This window comes from Necator americanus, chromosome V (genome assembly GCF_031761385.1).
Source record: "Necator americanus strain Aroian chromosome V, whole genome shotgun sequence".
In the NCBI taxonomy this organism is placed as follows: Eukaryota; Metazoa; Nematoda; class Chromadorea; order Rhabditida; family Ancylostomatidae; genus Necator; species Necator americanus.
The window spans coordinates 34,934,689-34,948,708 of NC_087375.1; the positions used below are offsets into that span (position 1 = coordinate 34,934,689).

Genomic DNA, 14,020 nt, shown 5'->3' on the forward strand with positions numbered 1-14,020 from the left:
AATTTTGTCGTTAATCAGGGACGTGGAGTTGATAATGATATTAGTGCCCCATATCCTTGACCCGGTTCAGTTTCACACAGTTTTCCTACGATTTAATCACTCCATGTTTTCACATTTACGTCTGTTTATTCGGTTGAAACTGCGCTATTCATCGCTATTGTCGTTGTTGTTTTACAAAGTTTATTTACTTCCCTTAAATATGCTATAGACAATAATTACACGCTTCTACCGTTACCGTTCTTCATCAGGTTGTCCATGACTCGCTTTTGCCAAGGTGGTACTGCGCAATCGTAACGGACTTGTGTTTGTCGACAAACGTATCGGAAAGTGACAGTATATTACGCATCGTGTTGCGTACGGGTTTGCAACCCTTGCGCTATACGTGATCCACAGTAGGGTCAAAACAACATGAAGTACGGCGCAGCTGCGTTCCGCGGTGCCGCGGTTCCGCTCGAAGCGGTACGGCAAGCGCAGCGGCTAGAATCTAGGTGGGACCCTTGCTGACATCGATCTTCGCTGTCGTTCGCAATGTTCCTACCTGGATTTCAACCGCTTTCTTCACCGCCCCGACGCTACTACACTGTGCTTCATGTCGTTTTGACTCTACTATAAATTAACCTTTATTCGCTCCATGACATATAGTCGGGTCAAAAAGCACGGTGCATTTGCGTACGCGCGCGAAACGGCGCGGTGGAGACAGGAATTGGAACCGAGGTGTGACCGTCGCAGACTGTAGCGTTGCTTGGTGCCAGGAAGAATTCTAGTGCGCTCCAAACCGCTACGCTCCACCGCACCGCCTCTGGGAAGGCCGCGTACGCAATTGCACCGTGCTCCATGTCGTTTTAACCTTACTATATTCTTTTTGTATTTGAATGTTTGCCGACAAATTGACTATAGTCCTCCATTTACTGATTTGATAACGCTTGTTAGACAACAATGTTTAAGATGCGATAAGAAAATTGTTGACGCATAGAGATAACATTAGAAGTGCGGGTCAGTGCAAAGTACAATGCCTCTTGTGGTATTTATTTTGAAAGAAGCTTATTTTTAAAGTAATTCAACTATTACTCACATCTACAGTACTTCTCTATATCTACACCACATTTACATAGTTATTTAAAGTTTTCTGTAGACAAATTTCTACATTACTTTAACTAGCTCCTCCCCGCTCTTATCGCACAGTTTCTACTTCCATCAACACCACAATATCACAGTCACTCTTAAGCTGTTATTCCTCAGTGATAGCATGACAGTCGACATCACTCCTCACTTCTATAGTCATCGTTTCTCTTTAGATATGTTTACGAGAATTTCATTTCTTACTCGGATTTTCTGCTTCATAAGCGAACTCTACACGTAATCATGTTGTTGCGTAAACTTTCTCAAATCAAGTTTGTTAAGACATTCTTTTCCTGATTGAAACCTTGACAAAAGACACAAATTGTGATTAACCATGATCAGTTCCTTGCTCTGTAGAAGAAAAGAAAAATAAGTAAGTAACAAAGGTAGGCTTTGTCAACTGCCTTCATCATCTTTCTTCTCACTGTTGACGAGTTGCTGCCGATTTTCTTCTAAGCCTCTTCAGTGTGGTAGAGGATAGCTGGAATTTCATGACGAGTTTTAGCCATCTTGTGGTTATGGTCAGCTTGTAGTTGTAAGTCGCCATTCCCGCTTGAAATCATCTTACATCTTCTGCTGTCCTTTCTTTGTCGTCTTCTTACCGAACTTGCGCTGGACTCTGGTTGATCCTGGCTCGACCGTCACTCCTGTCCATGCCCGATCTGGTCATTGCTTGGTGTTTCCGTCTGCTTTCCGGAACTCTCCTCGTTCCTCTGAAGATTTCAACGTCTGAGGTCATGCAATACCTCGAGCTTTTTGTCCAACCGCTCCAATTGTCAATTGACGCCAATTTCCTCGAATGTTTGCTTCATTTCGCATTCAAGGAGGATCATTCTTACATGTCAAATGTGACTAAAAAGTCCAACAGACAATGCTACGATTGCCGTGCGGTAACTTAAACTTGGGTAATTAAACTTTATATATACTAACTGAATGTTACAGACACGAAGAAAGTTAAAGCTGTACGTTTAGGGTCAGAAATAAATGATATTATAACGCGAATGAGCGCTTAAGCGAAGATTATTATGAGTACGAAAAGGATTATCATGAGTACCAAAGGAATAACTACAACTAAGCGAGACAAGCAAAGCACACTACGTGAATAATGTACTAGTACAAAAGGAAATCAATCATCAGACAAAGAATACGCGCACTTACGACGACCATTACCAGAAACAAAGAAATTCGAGTCTGTGAAAGTCACTATCCAACTGATTCTGCCTGATTGCGTCATCTATGTATGCAAAGCGATGCATCTGATACTTTGAAAAACGTTGCACCTGCTTCTTTATCTAAGCGATGATTGTACCTGCAATTAACACGTGTTACAGAGTCTTAATGATTCGTGTTGAGATTTTGCAGCTTTCTGTCACCTTCGTGATACTCTGCCGCACCTGATGTCGTTGGTCCGTAGTAGTCCTCGAACGTCTCGAGTTCCTCATTGTACTCCCGATAGTAGTCTCTAGTGCGCTCCGGCAATATGCACAAGGCTGTATGATGGTCGTCGGAGTGACAATAGTTGCAATGTTTCCTTGGTCTATTGCATCTGTTGGAACCATGCCAAGTGTGCGTGTGAGATTGGCTCACGGTAATATGGGATTTATACCCGAGAAAAATGCAGTGGTTCAGTGGTAGAACGTTTATCAAATAAGCAGAAAGTCAAGCACACACAGAAGAAAAGCCGGCTTCCTCGGCCAGACGATCGACAACCCCCTCACAAACGCGCCGCCTCCTTGGTCGGCAAGGAGGGGCAGTGTGGCGTCGAACATTAACATTGCATTACATTATTAATTATCGTGTTCCGAGATAGGAACACTCCGACGACACAACAAAAAAGTACATCAATACATTACGAGAGAAAAAGTGTAGTAATATCATGGAATTTTCCGATTCTTCTTTCCCTTTCTTTCTTTTCAAAATTTGCTCGAGTTGACGAGTGCACGTTGCAATTGGGCGTAGTGGGAGGTTGAGTAGGGAGGACCATTAGCTCTGACGATGTTTGTAGGGAACGCTGGGACGACTGCGGCTGCTGCACAAAAGCGTGTTATGCGGTAAATGCACGCAATTGACACCGCAGTCGTCTCTGCCATGTTTCTCTTTGAGGCAGCGCTCGCATAGAGCAAGTTTGGCTGCCTGCAGAGTTCTGGCGACAGCGTCTGGGAATCTGCTGCATCTAGCACTGTGATGCATGTCGCGGTTTAGTTCCAATGTGCAAAAGGCACATGGAGATCGTGGCTCCGAACGCTTAAGAAGTTCTAAGCAGGCAGATTCGATGACATCCAGCTGACGGAGAATATTGCCCTGACTAGCTTCTAGGCGGTGAGCAAGCGCACGAATTGCGGCAGAAATAGGGGCAAGGCGGGTGTCGTGTCCACTTCTTCGAGAAAGTCTTCCATATTAGCCACAGATAAGGATCCTAAACTATCCTCAACGGCTTTTTATACTGCTAGGTAAGCACCTCCCACCAGATTTAGCTCTGGTGTCGTCTTGTAATGGCTGTGTGCGGATTATTGCGTATGTTATTGACTATTATATGATTTGAATCCGTTCGATATAACCTAGTTGGCTGTCTTACGATTCTTATTTGCAAAGTGCATAATATGCCTCAAACATCTCCTCATCTGACCCATTTGAGTTACACTCTTCTTTGTAGAGTGAAAATTTCTCCAGAAGTAGCTGGAGAGTTTTGGCGCTATGGGCCATAGGTTTTCTATGGAAAACCAAAGACATCTTTCTCGATGTTGCACAGTTAGGGGCTTGCTGTGGGCAGCTTAGGGGCTTGCTGCACTTTTACGGCACTTTATTTGGCCGATGCACCAGAAAATTGTGCGTGTGAGATTGGCTCACGGTAATATGGGATTTATACCCGAGAATAATGCAGTGGTTCAGTGGTAGAACGTTTATCAAATAAGCAGAAAGTCAAGCACACAGAAGAAAAGCCGGCTTCCCCGGCCAGACGATCAACAAACCCCCCCCACAAACACACCGCCTCCTTGCCATGTGGTCGGCAAGGAGGGGCAGTGTGGCGTGGAACATTTACATTGCATTACATTATTAATTATCGTGTTCCGAGATCGGAACACCAAGTGTCTAGACAAAAACGATAGCGAATTTTGTTCCTCCGTACTTAAGTGCTGGGCACAACGGGGCAGCAGTCACTGTGATGCAGCCCTTTGGCGAGGTAGAATGCGCATCTCATGTAGCGTTCCTGTTCCCTCCCGAGTTTCCATGGCATACCGTCATCTCCGGAATTGCTTTCCCATGTTTTAAAAGAGCCTTGATTTGTGCCATTCTAGCATCTATCTCTTTATTTCGTAAGGCACCCAGATGGACTGTTTTAGATGCGTTTGTTCCATTAGATCCTCTTCGTGAGTATGGACTCCCTCCCACATGTGAGGTATATCCTTTTCCAGACGAGTTGAATTTATTTCACAAGTGTACTGATTGTTGTGGAGACAGAGACATGTTTCTTGATTAAAAATGTTCATTTTCAAAACTTCCGTGATTTGGAAAGTGCACGTCTTGTGGCTTTCTTGTCAATTTTCCACGAGTTGCGTGAGAGAGCAGGGTCGGCGATTAAAACAACAGTTGAGCTGGCGGTTGTTCAGTTGTTTTTGGATTGCCAAGTATGATCGCCTCAAGCTTGGGTAATTAAACGTTTATCAGAAAATACACAGGATTAGTGTAATACACAAGTGAATAATGCCAATGAGATACAGCCCACGAATACTGCCATAAGATACGCGCTGTAGTAAAGTAAGCGCAAATAAGCCATAGTAAAATCGAGGCAAATAAAAATACGCAAAAATAGGACGGGCATGAGCAATGAGCAAGAGCTGAAAGAGGTGCTAGATGGGTGAATGCACGAGGATCCTCTGAGCAACAAACACTGTAGAACTGCTTATACACTGTCCAACTTCTTTGTCTGTTGTCGGCATGATGTCAGACTCCCAGTCTGATTGTGCACGAGTAGTTTTTGCCCACCAGATGCGCCAGCTGCGCGAGAGTACAACTATCATTGAATTTCGAATAAAAGAACAGAAAACCAGTAACTCAATAGCAAGAGTAATAGCAGAGTTGGCTATGTGCCAACTACACGTTTAGAGCCTGGCTGTCTCCAACTTTTACAACAACACTGTTATAACGTCATGGAAAAATCATTCTCATGAACCAGCAAGCATGCAAAAACAACAGTTCAGGAAACTTCTAATTCTAATTCACGCCATTCCCCTTCAACATTGTGAAGACGATTTCAAAATGTACGCTGCCGTTGATGCAGACTGCTGTGGGTTATTTGTTGTGGCTATGCAATATTTGAGAGTGAAAATACTACTAAGGGTGGATGGGAAATATGCAAGTCACTAATTCCATATGGAACCTAGCGAGAAAATCCCTTGAGATGACTTGTTTTACTGCAACACATTTCAATTTGGTTTCGTTGTCTCTTTGTACATCCTGTGATCATATGAAGTAGGATAATTCTTTCGTACGCACAGCATTTATGCCAATGTTGTCCAAAAAGAACTGCGTGAAAACCAACTCTGCACCTCCAGAAAATATCCGAGAATCATCCAGCATAGTTCTGTTCTATGTATTTGACCAAACATCGGGAGATGAAAAACCTTAGATTGGTCCGACGAGCGCCAAATCTCTGTCTATGCTTGAAAAAAAAAACTCAACAGCAGCTGTGCAAATACGACGCCATACAATGTGTTGATGATCAGCGCTTCATATAACTGTAGGTGTCATGATTGATGGTCACCTCTATGCCGTTTAAAATCACTCTTTTTTGTCTTTTATTTTTTTTATTTTATGTTTTTTTATCTGAGATATCGGACCTCCAAATGCGTAGTTAGTACTGCTCAAACGTTCAAACGTCAACACTATCGAAGCTGAAAAAAAAGACCGAGAAGGAGATACAGAAGAGAACAAGAACTGAAGGTTTGAAGCAGATCCTTCGCCATACAAATCATGGATGAACTCGTGGCCATTTAAGCTGCAACTCCTTCTATAACCGAAAGGGAATAGTGATTTTTTTTTGCCGCCGGATTTTGGCTTTGTTCTGTACTTTCATATCGTCATTCAATAAGAGGAAGCAGACGCTCACAAAAACTTCCAAGTCTCGTATACTCTCTGGCTTCAAGTCCAGAAAAACGTTTGTTCGAAAAAAAAAGCACTTGTGTCATAAACTGCACACTGCGGGGAAGTTGCTTCCTTTTGGTAGCTCTAAATTGCAAAGAAAAAAAATCGCAGCTAATAAAATTCTAATTAATTATACAGTAAACTAAGAAGACAGTCTTGTCAATTATCTGTAAATATGTTAACCTTTTCTGTCAAAATTGATCTCTACGACTAACTGTGAACCGCTAGCAAAGCGGGAGAAAAAGGCAATGATTTCTGATTTCCTTTAGTTTTGTGGATTGCTGAAAAATAATAAAAATGTGTCACAACCAATTCTGTATCTTACCATTCTTTTTTTCCTGTAAATTTTCCTTTGTTGATTCATTTCATCTCAGCTTTCTCCATCAATTTTCTCGGTTTCTTCCACTTCTTTTCACTAGGTGCTCCATCGCGAACAATTTTACTGGGCAGTGAGTATTTTTTTTTCTACCAACCAGTGTAATTCTAATACGAGAATTGCAGAAAGGGTTATACGTACATGTTATGCAATAGAAAATAATACCGTACCACTTACAACTGGTTATATGACGCAGCACACAAACTCATTAACCATGTCAGTTTATGCAGAAATGAAAATATCCTCATTTAAAGCTTTGGAATAACGTTTGCACCCGGTCCGCATTTTAATTAATACTTAACCCCTCTAGGCAAATGCATTCATTACAAAGAGTTTTCTATAAAATGGAATCACCTTCTCGATTTCTACAGTAGTAACATATATTGCACATAATGCATTCCAGAACACAGTAGATTTGGGAACCAAATCACTTAGAACTTATTGAATAGGTCTTATTTATTATGCTTCGCTCCTATAAATCTCTTTCGTCTGGGAAAAAAAATTCAATTTTTCCGTAGAAATTTTTGAAAGGAAAAATATAGTGCATAGGATCATCGCTTTTCTTAGTAAAAGTAATGTAGTAGTGCTTGAAAATTTCAAAGTAATTGTCAAATTGTCCAACCTTTTCAATCATTGGATCAATTTCCCTCATTTGATCAGCACTATTATTATGCTAGGATGGTTTTTTTTTTTATTTTCTGTTTAGATAAACTTACGAACACATTTATAGTTCATCACGAGATTGTTGCATGAGTCACATGATCACAACATTCCACATTTTTCTAGATGTTTAAGTGACATCGGTGAATCACCTTGTTGAAGTTGGGGATTTCATTATTCATATTTACACTCTATTTTTTAATATTTTAACTACCCGTACTGTGTATTAGATGAAAATAAGCTTGAACCTCGCATGAAGTAATCATGTATAAAAATTAGTGAAATATTAGTCAATTTAATTAAATATAAATTCGTAAATACCCAGCCGGAATCTCGTATTTGCAGTGGAAAGCTACGGAATTAATGAGAAAAATACTATCGTCGAGGATTTTACTGTCATTTCACAAATCTTAAGCATCGTAAACGTAAACATCTCAGGAGTGTTACGTAATTTCACACAAGCATTCAGCGTCGATCACTATTGATCACATTGGCCACGTGCCAACAATTTCGCCCGTGTTGCATTGTTTCCTATCGTTCAATGAATGTCTCTCAGAAATAGTCGAACGAATGAACGATAACTGATGAACCGTTATTTTGCTCGAACATTCGAATGTATTCGGATCCGAATATTCGAATGTTCAAACATTCACTGCTCGAATGTACCACACTCAAATCGAATTTCTTCGAGTACTTTCTGGACATCAAGAACTTTCGATCGAATTGTCCGACTCGAATACTTGAACTCGAATACACTGGAATAGATTCATCATCTCGAACATTGAGACAACAAAGCCCTTTCGAGTATTTCTTTTATTTTAATACGTTCATATTTACCAAACCATTCCGATGTTTTTGTTCGGTTTCTTAATACCATTATTTTCAAATAAGAGAAAAAGTCACCTCAAACACTCATTTTGATTAAAGCGCACAAAACGTTGTAAATAAGTTTCAGAGTAAAGTGTAGGAGTTCGACTGCGAGGGAAAAAGGAACCTCTGGGTCAATCCTCTTTGACATCCTCATGCAAGATAAAAACTAGCGAACAGACAAAGACAACGTCTTTACAACGGGGCCAGTTGTAGAGACGGGGTCGGCCCTGACTGGATGAACCGAACGTTGATCGGGTTGGTTGCGATTGAGCGCCGGATCGGTTAGCCTTGACTTCTCGTCAAAGGTCCTAGTCAGATATCGATCTAATGTTGTTGACTTCTTTCTTGTCCAGAATAATGCACACCAACGACACCAATCCAAACAACTGAACCACTACCATTATTCTGTTATTCTACTGATCATCTTATTTGATATGAAATAACTTTTATTTTCTTGTTGTTAGTAATTAAATGATGTTTACGTTCGCGTCAATGACTCACGGCTCGGCGCGTTTGCCGTATTATCGTTCGGCGCTCGATCGATACCTAGTAGGGCGTGTTTTTAGAATCCATGTCATATGTACTCTTCGCTCTCGCCCTACTAGTCTGTACGGTCATGTCTGCTCACGGTCAGATGGTTGGAGGACCAACAAAACAGGATCCCAGTGATCCTGAGCACATGGTTAGTTTCTTTTCTTATCCTTATCGCTTTGGTCCCATTATTGGATATTAGTTATAGTAATTTATTATTATAACTGTTGGCTATTGATCATGAAGAGGATTATGTTTCCTGTAAATGAGGATAGTCAGAAATGAACGTGGTGAATTCCTGAAGTATTTCGGGATCGGTGAACCTCTTCTGGATTTACTTGTCGACATTTTACCAAAATCTTCTTTTTCGTTAGAGTTTTCGGAAATATTTTTACTCTTCCCAATTTTTTGTGTTGTGCGTTGATCTTTGGAAATCTTAGGACATTGGTCGTACTTCCTAAATGAAATCAGTCTCATGTAAAAATGAAACGAAATGGCGAGGGTTTGATAACCGGTTTTCTTTACACCCCTTGGAATCTTCAACTATCCAACTTTTTAACTTTAGCCTCTACTTCTTTCTTTGATATGTTTTTAAATATTAGATTCGATTTTCCAACAGATTAATGATGCGCGATAATGCAAACTAGAATAATTTTTCGGTTCTGGGATGCTGCCCTATTTATATCCCCTATCGTTTCTGCACTATCCTTATGTGAACTGCCCACAGAGCCTTCTTGAATTTCACAAATGAGTTAGCGAGTCTATTGGTGGAGAACGTGTCCAGAGAAACGGTCGCTAGGAACCCACGAGTAGCGGTTAGTGGTTGCCGGCACTCAGGGCACTCAGTATCGCCCTTATTTGCTAACGCTAACGCTTAAGCCTCAGGGCCCGATTGATTTAATCATTTTCTTCGAAGAATAAGGAGACGCCACTGAGTGGCCCGCCAAGGATATGTTACCGCAGGAGGTGTGGGTTACTAACACGAATCCTTGCGTTCAGTGTATTTGCGGGATTCGTTGTGTACATAGTTTTGTAGTCTACTGGGATTCTTTTCTGATTTGCACCTTTACTAAGTGTTCCCACTGTGGATGTATTTTTGTACTTGTCATATCATATCGTGGAATCATTCAGGTGCGCGCATGGAAAGCCGCGAAAGGTGTCAATGACAATGCTTCGAACGCAGGACCGTATCATATGATCCCTATTAAGGTTCGTTTTAACTTATATTCGCTAGATGTTTTGGAGAGAGAAAGTGTGCACAGTTTTTGACGCATTTTAGTAGAAATGAGTTTCATTAGCAGATATTGCAAAAACTGAGAACGAAAAGTTCAGTATTTGTTGGATTGACCTTCTAAGGTGAAACTAATCTTTGCAAAATAAATCCGTAGTGTTTTAATAGATCCGATATTTTCACGAAAGATCAATCTATAGTGAACAAAGTAAGGGTTGTTGCTCGTGATTTGTCACATTCACTGAGTTTAAGTATAATCGAATGGAATAAGGCTAAACAGCATCCATCAACGATTTGTTTTGTTAAGAACAAGTTATCTCTTTCAAGATTTCCATGGATTCTTTCTCTACATAAGATAATTGGATTTTTTCCATCCACCTTTCTTCAGTTCTTCATATGTCATCCGCATATTCCTTGAAAATAATCGTTGCTATTATAAATATTTATTTTTGCTTGGTAGTTGGAGGAGTGACCGTAGTCGTACTGGATGGAACGTCTCCGTTGTTCAAAACAATGATAATAACCGCACCAGCAACCATACTTGCCCAAAGAAGCCAGAACACAACAATAGCAGTAATTCTGAAATTACGTTAACAGCTTTTATTTGTGTTGCACAGGCAATAATTGCTTACCTCCAAAATTTCCAGTACGTACTTTGTTGAGCTATTTTTAGCTGCTCTGCTGTAAATCCGATGAAAGGTTTTAGATACGATTCAGCGTCGCTTTGCTAAAACGAGAATGATATAGGTATATAACGATGGACTCAATGTGTGGTGAAACTGTATTTTACTGGAATTGACAATAATGATAGGTACTAGCAAATAATGTGCTTGCGTTTGACTTTTTGTTTTGAAAAAAATACCTTTGACATCTTGCAATCCCTTTCTAATATAGATCCATTTCTTGTAGACATTTTAGTTCAGTACTTCCTCGAACACTGCACCAAGGTAGTCTCGAACCAGATTCTAAACAAACAGAAAGCGTTGTTTGTGTTTAGAATTGATGCTCGGCTCGAATTTCGGTGGATTTTCGTGCAAAGCCACCAATAAACAATTCAAATAGTTAGACATGGTTGCTTTTTTGACTCTGCAGTTGTGGTAATGTAACGTCTTTGTTATTGACGAGCATCATCTATTGGGTTCTTGTTAAAATTTGATAGAAAAAGGAATACAACTCTGAATTTATGTAGGTAAAGAGTTAATCAATAAGCTTTCTTACGATGCGATTGATTACAAATTTTGGGAGAGAAATACATCAGAGAATAGCGTTTGCTCCATGAAAAGGGCTCTTAAACTGTAGGTAGTGCCCCGTCGATGGCATCGTTTTGCGACTGATAAGCTTCAAAAGCAGCTACCAGGACGTTATCGGCTGCTTAGTAGAAATGTTGCCGTTTATTGTTGAAATAGGGTGACTACTGTAAGAAAGTTAATTTCCTGATTGTGAATGTAGTACTTTTTACGAGCGAATTTCACGCGAGACGTAACTTTGACCTTTATTAAAATAGAGGGCAACAATAAATGCTCATTGTTTAACCGTCCAACGCAGCATGGTTACAAAACTTACAATAGTGGAAAAGATGAAGGTTACTATTCCCCAATATGCAAGGCTACCATTCAAAATCCTTTTAAGATAAGGCGGTTTCAGTGTCCCATTCTGTAGTAAATGTTTAATTTGTGGTAAAATGCGATGTGATAATATGTTGTTCGCTTTCTATTCTCGAGCAATTACTTGCCAGTGTTTTGTTTCAGGTCGTAAAGGCTGAATCTCAAGTTGTAGCTGGAATTAAATACATATTCGAAGTACTGTTTGGTGAATCGACATGTAAGAAAGGAGTAAGTTTTTTTTTTCGTCAATTAGGTAATATTTTTTTAATAAATTTTCTCGGTTCTTTTAGTCGTCGTGACCGTTGTTATGGAATGAGTTGTTGTTTTATTCTACCTCTCAGCTATTGAAGGGTGGTGTACTTAGCTCTTATCATTGATTGTTCAATCAATTGTTTTGGGTTTTAGCCCCATGTTATTACCCGCAGTTTTGCATAGTGCATAGTCACAATCCGGTTTTTTGTATTCTATAAATACGTTTTATAGAGTCCGTCGACCAGGCTAGTTCCAAATTTGATTTTTCCCCATCATAGGATCGCCAGCCACCACTTTTTCCCTTGCTTTTATAAGCACAAAATTGTATAGATACGAGATCAGATTTCACTGCAAGAAAGCAAATGTAGTCAGAAATAAAACACTCACAACAGTTTCTGTTCTGTAGCACAATACTATACAAGATGGGGATTACATTTTCCTCGAGTCCTTAAGTTACTTTTTTTTTCAGGAAATGTCAGCAACCGAACTTTCTGCTTCCAACTGCCAGCTCAAGGAGGGCGGAAACAGGGCTGTAAGTCGTGTTATTCAGTTTTCCTACAAGTGTATACGAGTAGGTATTTGATATCGTTTTTAGCTGTACAAAGTTGAGCTCTGGGAAAAGCCATGGGAGAATTTCGAGCAGTTCAATGTGGAGAAAATCCGAAACGTTGATGCCAGCGAACATATCTAACCAATCGGCTTTACTTGCACCTCTTCGAATGCTGTATATCTTGTATGTATGAAAGGAAGTTTTAAGCGGCCAACAATTATTCACTGTAATATTGCCTTTTGACCATTCACACTAATAAAAGTGCAACGAAACATAACATTACTATTTATAGAAACCTACAAGTTTGAAGTGTTAATGAATGAAGATGAATACTTGTGAGAATTAAGGAAAATTTGAGATGATTTGAGACTAAGCCCTTCATATCTCAGTTACTTGCCCTTTTTCTTAGATGCGCTGATTCTCTCACTTCTGAATTCACGCGGATGAGGTTACGGAAGACCTATAATCTATGTTATAACAACTAATCGAATTGTGACCACTTATCCGTAATCATCCGCTATTTGTGTTTTTGTTGACGTGTGTGCATTAGGCTTAATGCTGAAAAAAGTGGGAAAGAGTCGGAAAAAGGTGTCTCCAAGTCTCAGCATGCGTTTTGAATTTGTTTGTGAGGTTTGGCGAACTAATACTTAACACGTGAAAAGCATGCCATTAATCCTCTGTTGTTTGTCCGATTTTTTAAAGAGGAGCCAACAAAATAGAAAGCATCACATTAGCGCATAGTTCTGAAAATGCAGTGATGCACACTATTCGGTCATTTTTTTTTGTGTATTTGGCAATCCATTCCGTGTTTAGGTGGAAGATACACCGGTCTGCTAGTTGTTACTGCTTGCCGGCGATCATTCTCTGATAGTGAACAGCTGATGCCAATCAACTACTGTTCATGCTATTGAGAAAAAAAAAGACAAAAGGCCGGCATGGATACGCTTTCAATTGAGAGAGAAGCTGTTTTCAGAACGGAACTAGTTCAGAATCACGGAACTAGTCCAGAATCACGTTTGTCTTAAACAAAACAAAGCGCTTTGTCAAGGACAATCAGCTTTTGTTTACAATAAGCCCTGAAAAACATGAGCAGATGGTGCAAAACGTAGTCAACTGCACAGAATTGTGCGGGACCATCCAAATTCTGTCGGAGTAGTAACGATGCTGTATTTCCTTTCTGCGGATCACTGGTAGGTTAGTAATAGTGACGAATTTTTGAAAAAGTCTAAAATAGAACTTCCTGAACACTTCCAAATTGAATTCGTGTGTAGCCTCAAGGTAAATCAGGTTTGATGAGACCTTTGAATATATTTTCAAAAAAAAAAATCGAATGAAATTCATCGATAATGCATGGATATGGAGAAGAACGTAAGAGAGAAACTGTCCAAATATTTTTCAAAGCGGCTTCGGGGAGGGTGAAGGGATTTTGAGGTTGGATTCTCTTCACCAATAAAAAGGCGTCTAGAAATAGTTCGCAGCTGTCGCGCAGGAAATGCCTAACTCCCTCAATCCCACAAATTTAGATATATGAAATAATTAGAGGTATGAGGAAAACTCAGAGCGATAAGTCCGCAAGCGGTTTGCTAACGCACGCCTGATGAAATGACTCGGATGAGCTAACAAAATGAAGATATCTATCCTACTAATCTACGTAAATACAATAGAATTTTCTGGAGTTTCACTTG

The 14,020-nt window shown here is 40.0% G+C and overlaps 5 protein-coding genes across 7 annotated transcripts; 2 read left to right on the top strand and 3 right to left on the bottom strand.

The window, feature by feature from the left end:
• Positions 1-1,571: 1,571 nt before the first annotated feature.
• RB195_016138 (uncharacterized protein) lies at positions 1,572-1,858 on the bottom strand (the record flags this gene model as incomplete). Its single annotated transcript, XM_013444123.1, has 2 exons — positions 1,572-1,671; positions 1,722-1,858. 2 exons carry the CDS (start codon positions 1,856-1,858, stop codon positions 1,572-1,574), a joined length of 237 nt encoding a protein of 78 aa, XP_013299577.1.
• Positions 1,859-2,411: 553 nt separating this feature from the next.
• Positions 2,412-3,209, bottom strand: RB195_016139 (uncharacterized protein; the record flags this gene model as incomplete). The annotated part of the gene is made up of 3 exons (XM_064207162.1): positions 2,412-2,428; positions 2,514-2,609; positions 3,101-3,209. 3 exons carry the CDS (start codon positions 3,207-3,209, stop codon positions 2,412-2,414), a joined length of 222 nt encoding a protein of 73 aa, XP_064063043.1.
• Positions 3,210-4,282: 1,073 nt separating this feature from the next.
• Positions 4,283-8,772, top strand: RB195_016140 (uncharacterized protein; the record flags this gene model as incomplete). Its single annotated transcript, XM_064207163.1, has 2 exons — positions 4,283-4,516; positions 8,734-8,772. 2 exons carry the CDS (start codon positions 4,283-4,285, stop codon positions 8,770-8,772), a joined length of 273 nt encoding a protein of 90 aa, XP_064063044.1.
• On the top strand, positions 8,739-12,476 carry RB195_016141 (uncharacterized protein; the record flags this gene model as incomplete). Of its 3 annotated transcripts, XM_013444122.2 has the most annotated exons (5): positions 8,802-8,849; positions 9,830-9,907; positions 11,678-11,761; positions 12,255-12,317; positions 12,381-12,476. In XM_013444122.2, 5 exons carry the CDS (start codon positions 8,802-8,804, stop codon positions 12,474-12,476), a joined length of 369 nt encoding a protein of 122 aa, XP_013299576.2. The 3 variants fall into 3 exon arrangements, with proteins under 3 accessions (XP_064063045.1, XP_013299576.2, XP_064063047.1); XM_064207165.1 differs by lacking the exons at positions 8,802-8,849; positions 9,830-9,907 and adding an exon at positions 11,476-11,511; XM_064207164.1 differs by lacking the exons at positions 11,678-11,761; positions 12,255-12,317; positions 12,381-12,476 and adding an exon at positions 10,000-10,053 and having other exon boundaries at positions 8,739-8,849.
• Positions 10,373-10,842, bottom strand: RB195_016142 (uncharacterized protein; the record flags this gene model as incomplete). Its single annotated transcript, XM_064207166.1, has 3 exons — positions 10,373-10,508; positions 10,562-10,656; positions 10,792-10,842. 3 exons carry the CDS (start codon positions 10,840-10,842, stop codon positions 10,373-10,375), a joined length of 282 nt encoding a protein of 93 aa, XP_064063046.1.
• Positions 12,477-14,020: the final 1,544 nt, after the last annotated feature.